The sequence below is a fragment of the Haliotis rubra genome, unplaced genomic scaffold (assembly GCF_003918875.1).
Source record: "Haliotis rubra isolate DU_JTF1 unplaced genomic scaffold, ASM391887v1 Scf467, whole genome shotgun sequence".
NCBI lineage: Eukaryota > Metazoa > Mollusca > Gastropoda > Lepetellida > Haliotidae > Haliotis > Haliotis rubra.
The window spans coordinates 757848-775412 of record NW_025767154.1 but is presented as its reverse complement, the minus strand read 5'-3'; the positions used below and the strand labels follow the sequence as shown (position 1 = coordinate 775412).

At 41.6% G+C, this 17565-nt stretch overlaps 1 protein-coding gene across 1 annotated transcript in view; it reads right to left on the bottom strand.

Moving 5' to 3' along the window:
- Window positions 1-17565, bottom strand: part of LOC124290487 (RNA cytidine acetyltransferase-like) — a 204524-nt gene that overhangs the window by 82178 nt on the left and 104781 nt on the right. Inside the window, exon 16 of the mRNA XM_046727199.1 lies at window positions 12173-12286. Coding sequence (XP_046583155.1) covers window positions 12173-12286 — 114 coding nt within the window. The remainder of the gene's footprint in view (window positions 1-12172; window positions 12287-17565) is intronic.

Sequence of the window (17565 nt, the reverse complement as noted above, 5' to 3'; positions counted from 1 at the left end):
CTGTATCCTCTCATAATCTAGTGCGTGAATTTCTGACATCCTGGCTGCCGTCGCTAGAGATAACAGGAACAAGGTTTTCTGTGAGAGAAATTCAAAGGTTGTCGATTCCAACGGTTCATAAGCCTCACTTGTGAGGTGTTGGAGCACTATATTAAGATCCCAAGCTGGGGCGTGGAACTTCCGTTTCTGATCTTCCAATCGGAAAGCACGTAGTAAGGCCAGTAACTCTGGCGTCTTGGTTAGCTTGACACCCGTTCTCATAGTTATCACAGAACTAAGCGCGGCAAGATATGTTGACAGTGTCGAGCCTTTTAAATGTTTGTTTTGGCGTAGGTAACACAAATAATCAGCCACTTGTGGATGTGTAGCATTTCTCGCTGTAAATCCCTTTTAGCTGCGTAATTTTCGAAACTGTGCCACTTGTCGTCGTATTACAAGTTCGGTAGAATAAGCGTAAGGCAAAAAGCGTGACTGCTTTTGCCGCTCTGGTTGAATAACCTCTCTTGTTTAAACACATTTTAATACAGTCCATAAGTGAAGTTGGAATACTTCTGGGTTTCCGTGCACCTGTTTGGTGTGTGGATGTACTAATAGATTCGAGCGCTTTGGTAGCTCTAGTGTTGGTTGTCCGATTTCTTGAATTAGAATGGGAAACCACGTTCTGGCTGGCCAGTAGGGCACGACCAAAGTGAGTTGGAGGCTCTGTGTTTGTCTGATTTTCTGTAACACTTGAGGGATTAGCGCTGGCGGCAGAAACGCGTACGCATTGAGGCCTTCCCAGGATATGCTTAGAGCGTCCGTTGCCCACGCTCGTGGATCCGGGACTGGTGATTGTTGAAGCGAGTGGCGAATAGATCTACTAGCGGAGCTCCTATTTGCTTGATAATCTGTGCAAAGATTTCTGTATGGAGCATCCATTCTGTCGGTGACGGTAGATGTGGCCGAGAGAGTGCGTCTGCTAGTACATTCTTGGCTCCGGGAATGTGACATGCTCTGACATGTAAGTTGAGATCGTCGATTAGATCGAACAGTTGAAAGCATAAAGTCAATAGGTTCAGTGATCTCGTTGAGCCTTGTTTGTTCACATAAAACGCCACTGTCGAGTTGTCGGTATGAATCATCAGATGCGCCTTTTGCAGAATGTTGCTCCAATGAAGTATGGCGTTGATTACCGCTTTCATCTCTAACATGTTTATATGGAGCTTGCTTTCTTGCTGATTCCATAACCCTGAAGCCGTCCGGTTGGCGAGATGAGCTCCCCAACCTTGGAGCGACGCGTCTACATATAGATGGGTTTTGAATTCCGGCTCTGTTAAACAAATGCCTTCGCAGACATTCGACCTCCTGGTCCACCATAGTAGATGAGGTCTGAGGTGTTTCGGTAGACTGAATGGCTGTAGGTCGTCGAGATGAGCATTGATGAAGACCTGTAACGGACGTAACTGTAGTCTGCCTCTGACTGTCATGTCTTGGGCTGACATGAGGAGACCCAACAGGCTCTGCCAATGTCGTAGTGGTAACGGAGAGAGTAGGGCTAGAGGAATGGTCTGTTGGATCTTGAGCCATCGGTCTTCTGGTACGACGATACGGTTGAGAGTCGTGATAAATCGAATGCCTAGAAATTGCAGATCTTGCGAGGGTACTAGGTCCGACTTGAGTAAATTTACTAACCATCCTAGCTGTGTTAGTAGCTTGATGATGTAGTTTAACTGTAGTTTGAGATGCTGTGGATCTTGATCTACTTGTATCCCGTCGTCGAGGTAAAACGCACTGCGTAGCCCTAGACGATGTAGGTAAGTGACGATAGGTTTCGTTACTCTTGTGAATAACCAGGGGGCCGATGATATTCCCGAATGGGAGTACTTTCCATTGGTAATGCAGCCCGTCTAGTGTAAATCGTAGGTATTTCCTGGATTCGGGATGTATCGGGATGTGTAGATACGCGTCTTGCAGATCTATACTGGCCATGTAATCCATGGGACGAATTAGGTGCCGTAATTGAGGTGGATGTATCATGCGAAACGTTGCCGGTTTGCGTAGATAATCTCTGTTGAATGTGCTCATGTTGGAAATGAGTCTGTATTTCTCCTTGGAGTTTTTCTTGGGTACTAGGAAAACTGGGGAGTAGAAGCCTGGTTCGACGTTTACTTGATCTAGTACTTCTATGGCCTGCTTGGTTAGGAGAGAAGTAACAGCCTCTCTTAACTTTGGTAGTTGTTGTGCCTGGAAGTCGAACTTGTGAGGGTTGACTGTCAGCGGAGGCGTGGCCTGTAGTTGGATACGATATCCGTGTTGAAAAATGTTGGAGACATATGGGTCTTGTAACATTCCCCAGTTCTCCCAGTGCAGTTGAAGGCGTCCACCCACTTGTGACGGTTGTACTGGAACGGCTGGGGGTGGAAGACTCCAGTCGTTCCGAACCTGTCTTTCATCGTTTATAGTTGCGGGGAACCTCTGGGTGCCCTGCCTCTTCCTGATCCTCCTCTGTAGTAGTTGCCATATGGGCGACGAAAAGAATCTTTCCCTCTGGAGCTGGCCATCTTCCTATCCCGTGCTCTCTGTAATCCAGTGAATTTAGATTTCCCTGAATATCTTTGTGAAGTCTGCCTGATGACGCTGGCTGGCTAAGCGTGTCCATCGACTTTATCATAAGGACTTCTCTAGAATCCTTAGTGACTTCCTTGGAGACTTTCTCTATTCCTCCGTCCAAAGATGGATGGTGAGGACCACGGGCTGTATAGAGTGGAGCTGTAAACTGCTCACCCCAGCTGCAGGAAGCGAGGAGGCCTTGACGACGAGCTAAGGTTAGCGCTGCTGAGACTGATGTGAGATGATCCGTTAGGAACTGCTGGTCCTTCTTCTGCATAAGTAGGGCTGAGTAGATCATTCTATCATCTTCAGAAGTCGTGTCACGAAATCTGGTGATAAGAGTCTCATTGATCGTTCTAGATCTATTAAGGCCAAAGAACATACGCCTTGTCATGGTTTCTATCTGAACCAGTTTGCGATCGTCAATCTTATAGTTCTTATTCTTGACATCGTTGATCACTTTGTAATTATCATCGATGTCTTGTGCCTTGAGGAAGGGGTCCATATTATGGGTTGAAAACTTCTTAGCGTGAAAGTGCGGTAAGTGTGGCGTTTGAACTTTCGTGGCTTTATGGAAGGCTGTGTCCAAATTCTGTGGCACCGCAGCAATCGGGTCGATCGGAGGAAGGTGAAGAAAGGTCTAGGTTGTTAACCATCCAATAACGTATCTCAGCGTCTGAGAAAATGATGCCTCCATCATCTTCTACAACGGGATCGCTGATAAGAGGTTGATGCTCTTCTGATGGTGGGCTATGTGCTTCTACCACTGTACAGGGTGACGTTAAAGGAGACCTGACTGGGGACTTCCGTGAAGACTTGTGTGGTGACCTGTGAGGAGATCGACGTGGTGATCTACGGCGAGGTGAGATGAGGTGAGGTGGAGAATGGCGAGGGGATCGTCTAGGTGAACGGCCTGACGAGCTGCGTCTAAAGGTTGACCTTCGCGGAGATCTGTGAGGTGAATGTTGATAGCTTCGCGAAGCTCTTGTGGAATCCCTCGATGTCCTTCTGGACGAAGATGATTTAGAGCCTGTTAATGGTGCCCTTCGCGAAGACCTTCGCGAAGCTTCCTCTGCGTCCGGTCCTGGGGAGCGACGACTTGACCTTCGCGAAGGCTTCCGTGAAGTCTGGTGGTCCGAGTCCGAACCTAAGGATGAAGCCGAGGTAGGTGATGATCTATAAAGCCTTCGCGAAGGCTGTACATCTGGGTCCTTCGTCGAGGTGGTCTGTGACTTCCTTCGCGGAGGTGGCTTAGTCGTGGCCGCTACGTTGACGGGGGGTCCCTCTGGGATGTCGTCTACGTTGGAGCCTTCGCGAAGGCTCAGGTCCTGGGCTGGTTGTCTCTCCAGTCTGTAATGGTCCTCCATCATCTTCATGATTTGCCGCATCAGGTCGTCTGGGACGGTCTGTGACGATGTAGTCGGTGCCCTCTCTGCGATGTTAGCGACGGGGCCCTCAGGAAGATCGTCCGACATCGGTGTAGACACATCAGGCTGCATGGCGATCTGTGCTGACGTCACTGTTGCCGACACCGGTCGATGACGGGATGTCTGGGGAAGCAGGACGCTTCTTGGAGAGGGCGGACTGCATCCCACGCCCCTCCTCCGAGGGAAACTCTAGCGGAACACCAGACGGGAGGGGGTCGTCCGACAGCAGCTGACTGGCTAGGGGTTCCGATGTATCGGCCATGTCTAAACCTTGTTTGCGTGACCTATCTGCTGCACGTCTGAAGACGCAAAGATGATATTTATAAAAAGCAGAATTAGATAGATTAATACAGTAACTGCAACGTGAAGCAAACGCACAAGGCGTAGTACAGCTAGGGCATATTATATGCGGGTCAGCAGCAGAAAAACGTAATCTACAAATAGTACAGATTTTCATCAACGTAAACTAGCTGAACAATCACGAAATCCCGTGAATAAACAGTAGAAATATGAATAATTATCAATACATGTTAATGAAGGATACTAGCTACACCTCTATAGTAACCTATAAGAGGTAACTAACTAAGAATAACCAAAGGATATAGTGTGTAAGGAGACACAGGCGCTCTCACATCCTGCTCACTGGGCGAAGAAGGAGAGAGTGAAGCATGAGGCCAGAAGGTGGCGCCGCCTTTCCCGCGCAAGGGCAAAGGGAGGCAACTCTTGGTGAGTACTAATTAGTGATTTTACATTGAAGGGAGCTTCAATTAAGGAGATACAAGTGTTCCACTATGTTCGCAAGAAGAAGAAGACAAGCAAAAGAGCAGGAGTCAGGATAAGGAAAAATAAGAAGTGATTGAATGTTTTTAATGTTATACATTTCAGATCACATAAAATAATTTTAAGAGAAATCAGGATTTAAGTTCAAATCACAGAGGATTAAAGAGAAAACTACTTTTGACAGATTTTAGTTTAGAAAAAAGCATTAAATTCCTAATAAGTAAGCCAAGCTGATCTCTATTGTCCAGGAATTGGGTTACTTTCTTTGCAATAGTATAATTTGAGTCGAATGTCTAAATCTGCATTGTGAACTCAGCTGCCAGGCATATATTCATGTTATTTATTGTGGGCCATAAAGGCAGGAAAGCATGTACACTGTATACAGTGAAACCCCGATAAGTAAACTACTGATAAGTGGCAACCCCATATAAGTAAACCGAGTTAAACAGAGTTATCTTTCTTGATGGAGGCTCCAGAGAGTGCACTTGTGGCAACAGGGAGGTTCTGAGAACTGGTGGTACTAGTAGTTGGACTGTGACATGGACTGACATCCGAAATAGGGCTATCGTACAGTTTGGCAGTTATTTTTGGTTTCAGTTTTTTTGGCCATGTTTTTCAGCACTTTTCTGAGTAGTTTGCTCCCAAAATGTGCCAGTATGGTAGATGATGTCCTGCTGATTCCAGAACACTAATTGTTTTGAACGTAGACCCAAGAACAACTGAGATACAGCCTTTTAAAGAAGGAACTATTTCTTCTCCGGAACTAGCCCCCATGACCCCGGCTGTATTTGGAAGATCCGCTCGCCTGTCAAAACATGTGTTCTGGCTCCATTTTGGACGATGATATCCAACCCCTTAGATACAATAGATAGAAAGTAAAGCCAAGGAGACCTCATCGTTGCCTGCAACTATATTTTATCTTTATTTCATGTTGGATAAGTAAAATCGAATAAGTGGCAATTCCGTTTAAGTAAACCTTTCTCTGCGATCCCTTCAGACATTTTACAACAGAAATGTCATCGAATAAATGGCAATACTCAGACCAGTCCTTGTGGATTCACTCAGCAGTAATTAACGTGTCTCAACTGGCATCAGCCACTTGGGTTGTAAACGAGCCGACTAATTAGTCTCTTCCTGCATGTTGTTTATTGTCATAATTAATCCTAATCGGTGTCAAGTGTGCCATACAATGGATATAGTGGATCTGAGTAGAGGGGCAAGTTCAAACAGAGCGCCGCCATTGATCACTTCTCTTGAGTTTTTACAAAATTGTGGAGTAGGGTTTTTATATGAAATAGGATTTACCACACTGCTATATAACATGCACAAAATCACAATCTTTAGTTACATTCTGATATGATGTTTGAGTAATCTCGCGAGGGACCTAGCGAGTCTAGGGGAGTATCGGGATCAGAACACATTGTCTCAGTTGACTCATTTTCCGTGTGATATTCTCATGAAACTTTTAGCGTAACCCGATAGTGAAATGACAGTGTGATGCTGATTTGCTGTTCAAATTCATGAAATCATAACAGGTGATATTACATGTACATGTATATGAAATGGTTTTTAATGATGAATATTGATATTAAAAATCAATCAAATTTGTATTTATCTATTTATTTTCTTTTATTTTGATCTGTATATAAATTAATGAATGGTCCCGATGCCTTGATACAATGGGGATACGATGTCTATTTACTTTACTGGGAAATGTGATACAACTTGCTTGGATAGATAAGTGGCAATACGGATAAGTAGCAACTTTTGCCATGGTCCTTTGGAAGTTTTACTTATCTGGGTTTCACCGTATATTACTGAAGATAAGCCAATGTCCTAACTTGACCCTTAAAATCAGCCACAGCTTTTGTTCAAGACAAATGGACGCAGATCAGCAAGTAGGTACTATTTCTCTCTGATTTATCAGTAGGCCCCAGTGAATTAAAGTCTAAGACCTTTATCTGGACAGCCCCTGCTTCGAAACCATCCCCTTCAATCACGAAAGGGAAGACAGCCAGGTGCTGAAATTGTTTAACGTTCAGTACCAATCATTTATCATAAGACATGTGCACTGCTACCACTAGTCAAGATGAGAAAAGAACTTAGGAGTGAAATGTTTCGAAAACCTGTGGGAATTTGGAACTCAACACTTCACGGAAGTAATTGCTCACAAGAGTAAAGGTAAGTGCAAGTGGAGCGTCGATCCCCAATGCATGAAGTACAAGACTGACCTCTCAGTATCTAAAGTCATGGGTATGACAGTACTACAATGCCCCGGTAATGAAGGTGATCTATGCCCATGATAAAGTAGAACAAGATGAAAAGATAACATCGATATCTTTTATTGAACTACATGGTAGCATGACCTTCGTGAGGATGACTGCTTCTTCATCTGCGTTGACGGGCTGACAAAAATGGCTGCGTTTGGCACCAACGGGCCGAACTGGTGTAAGCCCTCTACATAGGTGACAGACAGATAGATCTCGTAGATAATATGAAGCATAGACTGTCTTGACGACGGTCTGGAGATGCAGCAAGATACACATTTAATGCCCTAACCGGGCAGAGTGAGAGATCCTCAATGTTGTCGGGCCCCAGTATTGTGGACAGCAGTGGAATGACAAAAAGTCTGTCTGACTGTTCCATCTAAGGCAAAGAAAAAAATTTGCCATGCCTCTTCCGTTCAAAATGCACTCAGTTAACATCCAAGTTCTGAGATGTGTGCAGTGGTCGCAAGGGCCACTAGGAAGGTGGTCTTGAAAGTAATATGCCTGAATTCTTTCTCCTCTAGAAGGTCATACTCATCTGAGGTGAGGTGTCTGAGGACGACCAATAGATCCCAAGCTAGTGGCCGGAATTTCTTAGACTGGTTGGCTAATTTATACAAGCATAGTAGAGACTGGAGTTCAGGGACAGTATAGAATTTAACACCCGAGCCTGTGGCTGCCAGATACATAGCTAAAGTAAAGCCTTTCAATTTCAAGAGCACATACTCAGCAACTATCTGAGGTCATGCTGTGGTAGGGGAAGTGATAATCGAATAACCCTTGGCAATCAAGGACTTATGCAGATGTGCCTATCTGAGTGCCTATTTGAGTGAGGGTGTCGGGAAGAGGTAACGGGTTTGGATCGGCGAGTTCTTGTAGGTCGACAAACCAACTTCTGGCAGGCCAATAAGGCACGACCAAAAGCAGTGTGATCTCCTGTGTAGATCATGGCTTAAGTAGAACTTGAGGAAGTAATGCCAGTGGTGGAAACGCATACGCGTTTAGGCCCTCCCAGGATATTGCTAGTGCATCATGTTCCCACGCCAGGGTATCCAGGGTCAGGGACACGAACCTGGCTGAGTGTTGAATCGGGTCGCAAACAGGTCCACCACTGGGCTCGAATTAGGGAAGCAGCAAGTCTTGAATATCTGAAAATGCAGTTTCCAAGTAGCAGCATACCGGGTATTTGCTTAGATTCTGTATGAAGTAGAAAGTCATAAATCATACGAATATTATCCCCAATATATCTGTCAGACATAAATCCTGTTTGATCTTCGTTAATGATATTGAGGAGCACTTTTTCAATCAGTCTGCAATGACTGAGGATAGAAGTTTCTATGTTGAGTTCAATAGGGTAATTGGACACCAGTTTTTGAGAAATTGTTTTGGTTTATCTCCTTTTGGGATGCATGTTATAATTCCCTCTTTTTGAGTTACAGACCAGATGGCCAGTTTCAAGATCTCTAAAGGAGTATTCATAAGTGAAACCATCTGAACCTGGACTCATGTTGTTTTTAGATGTTTTTAATGCAGTTAATAGTTCATCTTTAGTCTTAGGTCCTTCAATATTGCTTGGATTCTCAATCTTACATATGTATTGGTCACAAAGTAAATTATTCAGGTCTATATCATTCACTAGGTGCTCTCTGGATGAGTATAGGTTATGATAAAATTCTGGAGCTTCATTTAGACTGACTGACTGACTGACTGACTGACTGAGTTTGGTTTTACGCCTTTTTTAGCAATATTCCAGCAACATCACGGCGGGGACACCAGAAATGGGCTTCACACATTGTGCCCATGTGGGGATTCGAACCCAGGTCCTCAGCGTGACGAGCCAACGCTTTAACCATTAGGCTACCCCAGCCCTGCTTCATTTAGAAGATAAAGTTACTCTGTTTTCAATTTTGTGGTCTGTTATCATTGATTTAAGGCCGCTATAGACTGTTTGCAGTGAAAACGTACCGATGAATTTCACTTTAAACAAAAAAGTAAATCAAATAAAGTGAAATTAAGATTGCGAATCCACATAATTTTACTTTGCCAACTGAACATTTAAATCTCAGAAATGTATTCAACTTGGGATAAAAGTTGTTCAAGAAACGATCATAGTTTCAAATCGCTATTATTGGTTTGTATTACAAGGGGGTACGCGCAGTAATTGGAACAGTGAAACAAATGCCCGTGCGGTGCGTGATGAGCTCTAACTTAGACTACCGTAGAAACCAACCCTTCTTGTTCTCGGGGTTTCATTTAATGTGCATACCCCCTTGTAATACGAACCAATAATAGCGATTTGAAACTATGATCGTTTGTTAAACAACTTTTATCCTAAGTTGAATAAAATTCTGAGATTTTAATGTTCAATTGGCAAGGTAAAAATATTTATTGATACATTCCCCTTCAACAATCCATTTAGCTTTAGATCTTACCAGTACACCATCTAACATTCTTTGTCTTAGTTGTTGCAGTTCTTGTTTTTTAGTTTCTAATTCTTCTACAATAGATTCACAAAGTTGTTCTCTAAATTTTCTATTTCTGTCTTTAGTCTTTCTTCTTTCTTGTTTAACTCTTTTTTCTTGAATAAAGAATATGAGAGTGACTTTCCTCTAATTTGCATTAGAAGAGCTTCTAAACACAAATGGTCATTGATTAAAAATTCAAGGTCAAAATTAGAAACATTATGAAGGTTCTCCAAGTTATAAATTGGGGCAGCATAACCTCTTTTGACCTAGAATATAATACCTTTAATTTCCTCTACAGATTTCTTATCCTGCAACAAAGAATTATAAAACTTCCAATAGATCTTTTTTTAGGAAAGTTTTCAATATTCAAATAGAAACTAGTGAGTGAGTGATCTGTTCTATACTCTGGGTTTATCTTAACTTGCGACACATCTCTACATAGATTTTCTGACATCAGAATCTAGCCTGTTTTACTGGTATTGTGTGTCGCCAAGAATATTGTCTTAATCAAGGGTTATTGTCCTGCCATATATCTATAACATTAAGTTGCCCTATAAGTTCTGATAGTTGCTCTCTGGCCTTTGGATTGTTAACATTCTTAAAATTACTAGTATCTTTATTTTGATCAAGAACAAGGATAAACTCGCCACCAAGGATGCAAGATTCATTTCCAAATTCTTTGATTTTTTGGGGGGTGTCTTTCGACGTGGGGATACTGTAAATTAGTAAGTTCATTTTCCGACTATACAGTTCCTGAGTGAAAAACCGGCGGTCCATTTCTTTACGTAGTTTATCGCAATCATCCCTTATTTTCGTAATATCTTGCTTATATACCTCTAATTGGGCAGAATTAAATTCCACGCTCTGAATGATGCTGTCAGTTTTTGTTCTCAAGTCAGCAATTTCCACTCTTAAAGCATCGATTTGTCTGGCAAGGTCTTTGGTTTGTTGGCTGAGAGCATCAGTGATGGACTTGTTGATATCTTCGGGCCATGTCGTCTGGCATGGCACCTGGCTCCGACTTGCAACATGGTTCGTCAGTTTTTTCATTGTTCATTGTTTTATTCAGGTGAGTATCGTCCTTGCTTTGACCACTCGTTGGGGTTTCGTCAACCGCTTTACCCCTACCACCTCCACGTCTTGATGTGACTGACATATCTTATTTCTCAGTAACAGTCTGCAGGAGTGAAAAAATCAGCCGCCTGTTGACATGAGAGCGCTACCAGAAGTGCTTCCAGCAAACCTATTGAAAATAATGCTGATCTATATCACTCGATTTGATAATCATCCCGTGGGCCAGTCATTCCTCACCATTCATGAGCCCTCATTGTCCATTTGCAGAAAAAGGTCTTCAAAACATGACCACAGCCCGCACATAGCCCTCATATGAACAAACATCAAACATAGTTGGGACTATGATGAACGCTAGAGATCCTTCGTGTTCATAATCTGCTGGAGTTGAAGCATGACAAATACAGAGGATTGCCAGTATGAAGTAGATATCATTATGTGTTCAAGGTGTGGCTATACCAGGTACAGATGAGGTCGCCAGTGGTGACTCATACAATCTCAACAGTCATCATTTGAGAGTGAGTGAGTGAGTGAGTTAATATTTAACGTCACATCGGCAATATCTCAGCCATATCATGACAACATCATTTGAAAACTGTGTGACAATCAAATTGATGGTTTCTTCATAGTGCCCATACTTTCTGGCATTGTTGATAACGTGTATTTTGACTTTGTGTATTACTCTCATACTGTAAGTAAATTCTCGCCAAACTTTCAATATTGGTTCTAATCAGAGTAAAATTCATCACAGTTACCATTTTAATATGTAAAATTTTATTTTCAAAGCATATACAACATGTAATGTTTTCCCAATAATCATCTACAAAAAATGGGGAGGGTTGCTTGACTAATGATCATGTGTGTAGTTAAAACATCCCAACTTAGTTCCAGTTGAAAATGTAAAACCTCAAACTCTGGGTTTTATATTTTCGAACAAAACCGAGGAGGAGTGTTCTCACTAACCAATGCAACCTCTACAGGCAAAAAATACCAAAAAGATCATGATACCTTACAGTGAAACAATACAACAGTCAGGGGTACAAAAACAAATTTGATGTCAAGATAAAGACCAACTTCAGAATGCAGACAACTGAAGTTAGTGACATGTACAGCAAGACTGACTTCATCACCTGCCTCATTGGCACAGAATGAAAACAGTGGGTTACAACATTAAACACGATGTGTAAAGTTGCAGGTGACATGTGAAACATTATGATTTTTAATCAGTCAAAATTCAACACTAGATGTATATTGATAATGCTGTTTATTAAATTCAAACTCTCACTAGAAAGAAGAACCTGTCACAAGGTTTTATGAGACAACAAGAGACTTTCAATACAATGGGCAAAGGTGGCTGTAGGTAACTAAAGCAACTGTTTGATCTCATGTCTATTCCAAGTCTGATTTTGAGTTAATTACTGCCTGAAAACATCATGGTCATATCACAATGCAAGATTACGTAATCGTTGTTAAAACCAGTCATTACTAGTCAATCACAACAAGAGAGGGTGGGATGGGATGGGGAATGGGATCGTGATTATCTCATGAAAGCAACATCAGTGTATGTACTCACATCTTCTGGAACAGTGTCCAACTCTGCTTGTGCTGGTCCTACCTCTTTGAGGCTGGGAATGTTACCTTCATAGTATTGTTGGAGAAGTGATACAGCTCGACTCCCATATCCCATCTGCCAGAAAACACAAATATACAGTACCGGACCCTGGCCATAAGTGTTAGTGATTTTGGAAACAAAGTTGATTCTCTCTAAAATCTGTGCCAATAAATTTGTGCCGCAGGATAAACCAAAGTTTAACCAAAGCCTATTTTCTAAAACTAGATTCCCTGTCATATGTCTGTCATGTGACATGTGTAAAACTTATTGTGTGCTTGTGTACTTCCACTGTACATACTGTATGCACCAGCCGGTTGTCAATGGCATAAAGTGATACCTGACATGAAAGAATTTATTATACTGTTACATAAAGAAGAAATTCAGAAATTGTTCAGCAGTTTGTCAAATCTTGTTCTACAATGAAAAGTGTCTGCGTCAGTAGAAAACTACCAGCGAAGTGGACGATGAAAACTGTTCATTGATCGCGTTTGACACTCTTTGATCAAGTGTGTGAAAAACAACTGGATCGCTATAAAACATCAGTGTCAATTCAGAAGTCAATTTAGAAAAAAATCAGATTGTGGTATCATAAACGGAGAAATTTCTTTGTAGATAATTAGTGTGTGAATGTGTGAATGTGTGAATGTGCGTATGTGTGCAGAAAGGATGATGTGAAGTCTGTGATGATATGGAGCTGTGTCACCTTCCAGGTAACAGGTACTCTTACATATTCATGGACCACAATGCTCCTGTATATGGTCCCAGAATTGTCAGAAATTACATTGAAGAAAATGCCCCTACAGTCTACTGATTTCAATATCACAGATAATATCTGGTAAAAAGTTAAGAGGCACTTGCAACTTAGTTTTTCACATCAACACCCCTAAGGAACTGTACACACAAATTCAACTTGAGTGCAAATCTCACTGGAGAAATGGTTAGAATCTTTGTGGGGCATAGTGGGCGAACTGGCTAAGGCGCCAGGCTATTGATCCAGCGAGCTTGAGGTGTCAGGATCAAGCCCACCTGTGACTGTAAAAACATTGGAGTCAACTTTGTGTGCAGACTCTTTCAGTGTTGTCACAACCCCTAGTGTACAGTAGACAACCCTGTGCACTTATAAGAACCCACGAATACGTTGGTATATGACCAGATGGTGGCCACATGAATACGTGCAAACACCTAGTTGCGGGTACAGCAACGTGCAGTAAACTTGGACAAAGTACGGTGACTATGTGTCCCAGTCCACCCAGCAGTGAATGGGTACCTCGTTAGAATGGGAAAGTCACATGAACTCGGTGTGCCTAGTGGCTGCAAGAGTTGTATGATCCCCGGGGAGTTGAAATTGATAGTACGATGTGCCGTAGAGATTGACATCCAATGATCGAGGAAAAAAATACCAGCGCTTTGAGTATGTACTAGTTGCATTGATATGTGCACTATATAAATTTCCTATAATAATAACAAGAAGACAAAATCATCAATATCCCCCGCAATGGCAAAATACTCTCCATGAATATGTCTACGAGTTATGATTATGTCAAATGTTTTGGTGAGTATATAGAAAAGTGGAAGGAGAGTATTAAAAGGTTTAAAAGTTCTGCTCCAGATATGCAAAGAGATTTTATTCAGAATTCTAAAACTACCAAAAGGCACCAGCACACCACCAGACTAATGTATGTGCCAAGTTTGGTGAAGAATTAGTGAACGGTTTTAGAGTTCTACCACCAATTTCAGTCTAAGTCGAACTTGTTGCCATGGAAACGCTAAAAATATTTAATTCAGAATACCAAAACTACCAAAAGGCACCAGTACACCACCAGGTCTATCCATGTGCCAAGTGTGGTGAAGAAATATTGAACGGTTTTAAAGTTCTGCTCCGGAAAAGACAAACGTGCACGGACGCACAGACGGAGTCCATTTTAATAACCCCCGCAAAATGAGTTGCGGGGGATAATAATAGAGGTACCATGGGTCCATGACTATGACCATGAAATGCATGAGAAAACAAGCAGTTGTCACTGAGGTGACATAATCCCCCACCGCAAATTATCAAATCAAACTTAAAATGTAACTAGAAAGTGGTTTTACTCGTAAAAAACAGATGTCTTCCCCTTATCCCAATTCAACGTTGAGACCTCAAACAATTCATTTGATTCCTTCAATTTCAAAATCTCTAAGTATGAAAATACATATTATTGATAGTATGTTATCATGTTTGTAAAGCCTTCTTTTAATACTTTTATATTCAATTGAACTTAATTGCGTATCAACAACTCCACAGTTATATTTTACAAAACATTCAGAATTCTAAATGATTCTCTTTCGAAATGCATGAATGAATCTGTCGTTTTTCAGTCACAAAGTTGTCTCTAGTCAATAAAAATTTCAACAAATGCTGAAACCAAAATCAAATTTTATCACATTCAGTTGTGGATGTAACTTTTTCACTGGAATCTAATAAAGCACAAGATAGGTGATATCATAAAAACAGTAGTAGCATGGAACAACACCAGATCTTCGGTATGCTGTATCTCTCTCATAAATATGACCAATAAGTGAAACAGAAAAAAATACAAGTGTTTGCCACTGATATGGCAATGTCCCCCGCCGCTAAAGAATGGAATATCTATATTTACTACTTTTTATTTTTGGGTCACATACAAGATGCCTGAAATGACTGGTGTCTGCATAATCACTCAAGGTAGGCTGTCAACATACTTGAAAACATTGGGTGCAATGTTTTATGAGATATCGCCTTTAAAAAGCGGTCAAAGTATCATGGTGACCTTGAAGATAAGGTCAAGGTCACTCAAATAAACTGGTGTCTGTGTATACTCCAATGTAAACTGTCACCAAATTTGAAGACATTGGGTACAACAGTCCATGAGATGCCGTGTTAAGAAGAGTTTGAAAAGTGTTCAAAGTGTCGTGGTGACCTTGAAAATAAGGTCATGGTCACCAAAAATCAACTGGTGTCTACGTAATTCCCCAATGTAGGCTGTCACCAAATTTGAAGACTGGATAGAACAGTACCTTGACCTTGAAAATAAGGTCAAGGTCACCTAAATAAACTGGTGTCTGTGAAATCCCCCAAGATAGGCTTTAACCAAATTTGAAGACATTGGGTACAACAGTCCATGAAATATCGCGTTAACCAGAGTTAAAAGCGTGCAAAGTGTCATGGTGACTTGAAGATAAGGTGAAGGTCACCCAAATGGACTGGTGTGTGCATTATCCCCAATGTAGGCTGTCACCAAATTTGAAGACATTGGGTACAACAGTTCATGAGATATCACGCTAACAAGAGTTTGAAAAGTGTTCAAAGTGTCGTGGTGACCTTGAAAATAAGGTCAGGGTCACCCAAATCGACTGGTGTCTACGTAATCCCCCAATGTGGGCTGTTACCAAATTTAAAGACATTGGGTACAACATTTCATGAGATATCACGTTAACAAGAGTTTGAAAAGTGGTCAGTGTCGTAGTGACCTTGAAAATAAGGTCAAGGTCACCTAGATTGACTGGTGTCTGCATTATCTCCCAATGTAGGCTGTCACCAAATTTGAAGACATAGGGTACAACAGTTCATGAGATATCGCGTTAACAAGAATCGGGACGTATGGACGTACGTACGCTGCTGAATACATAGTCCCCCGTTCCGCGTTGCGACGGGGGACAAAAAGTGAAAGAATAGTTCACACCCCCAAAAGGCAAATCTACATGATATGGAGAGGCAGTATAGCAAATTCGGTAAAGATGGGTCAAACAGTTTCAGAATTCTGCTCCAGAAACAAACTTTACCCTTAAAAAGTCCAAATTGTTGCCATGGAAACAGAACAAAATAAAATTTTAAAAAACCTCAAACCACCAAAAGGCACATCTACATGATATTGAGAGGCAGTATACCAAATATGGTGAAGATTGTTGAAGTAGTTTTCGAGTTATGTTAAGGAAACAATGGGAATGCTGACGCCGACGGAAACTCAACCAAAAACAATATGTCTCCCGACCCTTAGGGGGGAGACATAATGAAAGTGAAGGTCATAGTTTAAGAAGAAGTTAAAATTAATGTCAACATAAACATGACTAGTCAACCTCTCTTGATATCTTGCTCTGTAGCTGTTCAAGCACACAAATATTTTCAAGACTCACTTTGACCTCGACATGAATGTCATGGTGTATGAAATATGCAGAAAGTAGTAATAAAGAAATGGCTTATAATAAAAACATTCAGGGGAAGTCTTGAAAGTCTATGAAGAGAATCAAGTGAACCGTTCTTGGGATAACTTGCTGACAATCTTAACATGCTGAAGTCTTCAAAGTGTTGCCATGACCTTGAAGATTACGTGAAGGTCACCAAAATCATCTGGACCCTGCGCATTCCCCAGATGAAGCTTGGTGTCAAATATGAAGAAATTCCAGAGAATGGTTCTTGAGGTATCTGGCTGACAAGCTTAACATGCAGGTTAACATGCTGAAATCTTCAAAGTGTTGCCATGACCTTGAAAATTACGTGAAGGTCACCAAAATCAACTGGCCGCTGTGCATTCCCTAGGTGAAGCTTGGTGTCAAATATGAGGAAAATCCAGAGAATGGTTCTTGAGGTATCTCGCTGACATCCTTAACATGCAGGTTAACATGCTGAAATTGTGTTGCTGTGACCTTGAAATTATGTTAAAGTCACCCAAATCCAGAGAATGGTTCTTGAGATATCACGCTGACAAGGGTAAAACGTTAAAAGTCCCCTTGTGACCTTGAGATGAAGGTCAAGGTCACCAAACCTGACTGGGACCTAACGCATACTTTGATGAACCTAGGTACCAAGTATGAAAAGAATCTAGTCAATGGTTCTTAAGATATTCCAATTCGTTGTTTGTCTGTTACATCTCACCATATTTCCTGAAAATGGTTATCAAAACGTCCAAATCTAATACAGCTCCTGGGCCTGATGGCATTCGAAACCGGTACTGGAAACTGTTCCCCTGTGTCCAAACACCATTACTTCACAGCTTCAATTCTCTCGTGGACACAGGTGATGTTCCTCCATGGTTCTGCAAAGGTCGAACAATACTCCTTCCCAAAAAAGGAGACTTGCCTGATCCCAAAAATTTCCGACCTATCAAATATTTGAATACACAATATAAAATCTTCACAGGGTCTTGGACAATTCTTGTGTCATCTTACTGCTCTTCCAATGATATACTTTATAGAGAGCAGAAGGAAGCAAGGAACTGATGTTGGGGGTGCAAGGATCAACTTTGTAAGAGTACAAAAAATGATTTTGGAAGAGGTTAAAACATATCACCGCAACCTCTCTATGTGCTGGATTGACTACAAAAAAGCATACAACTCTG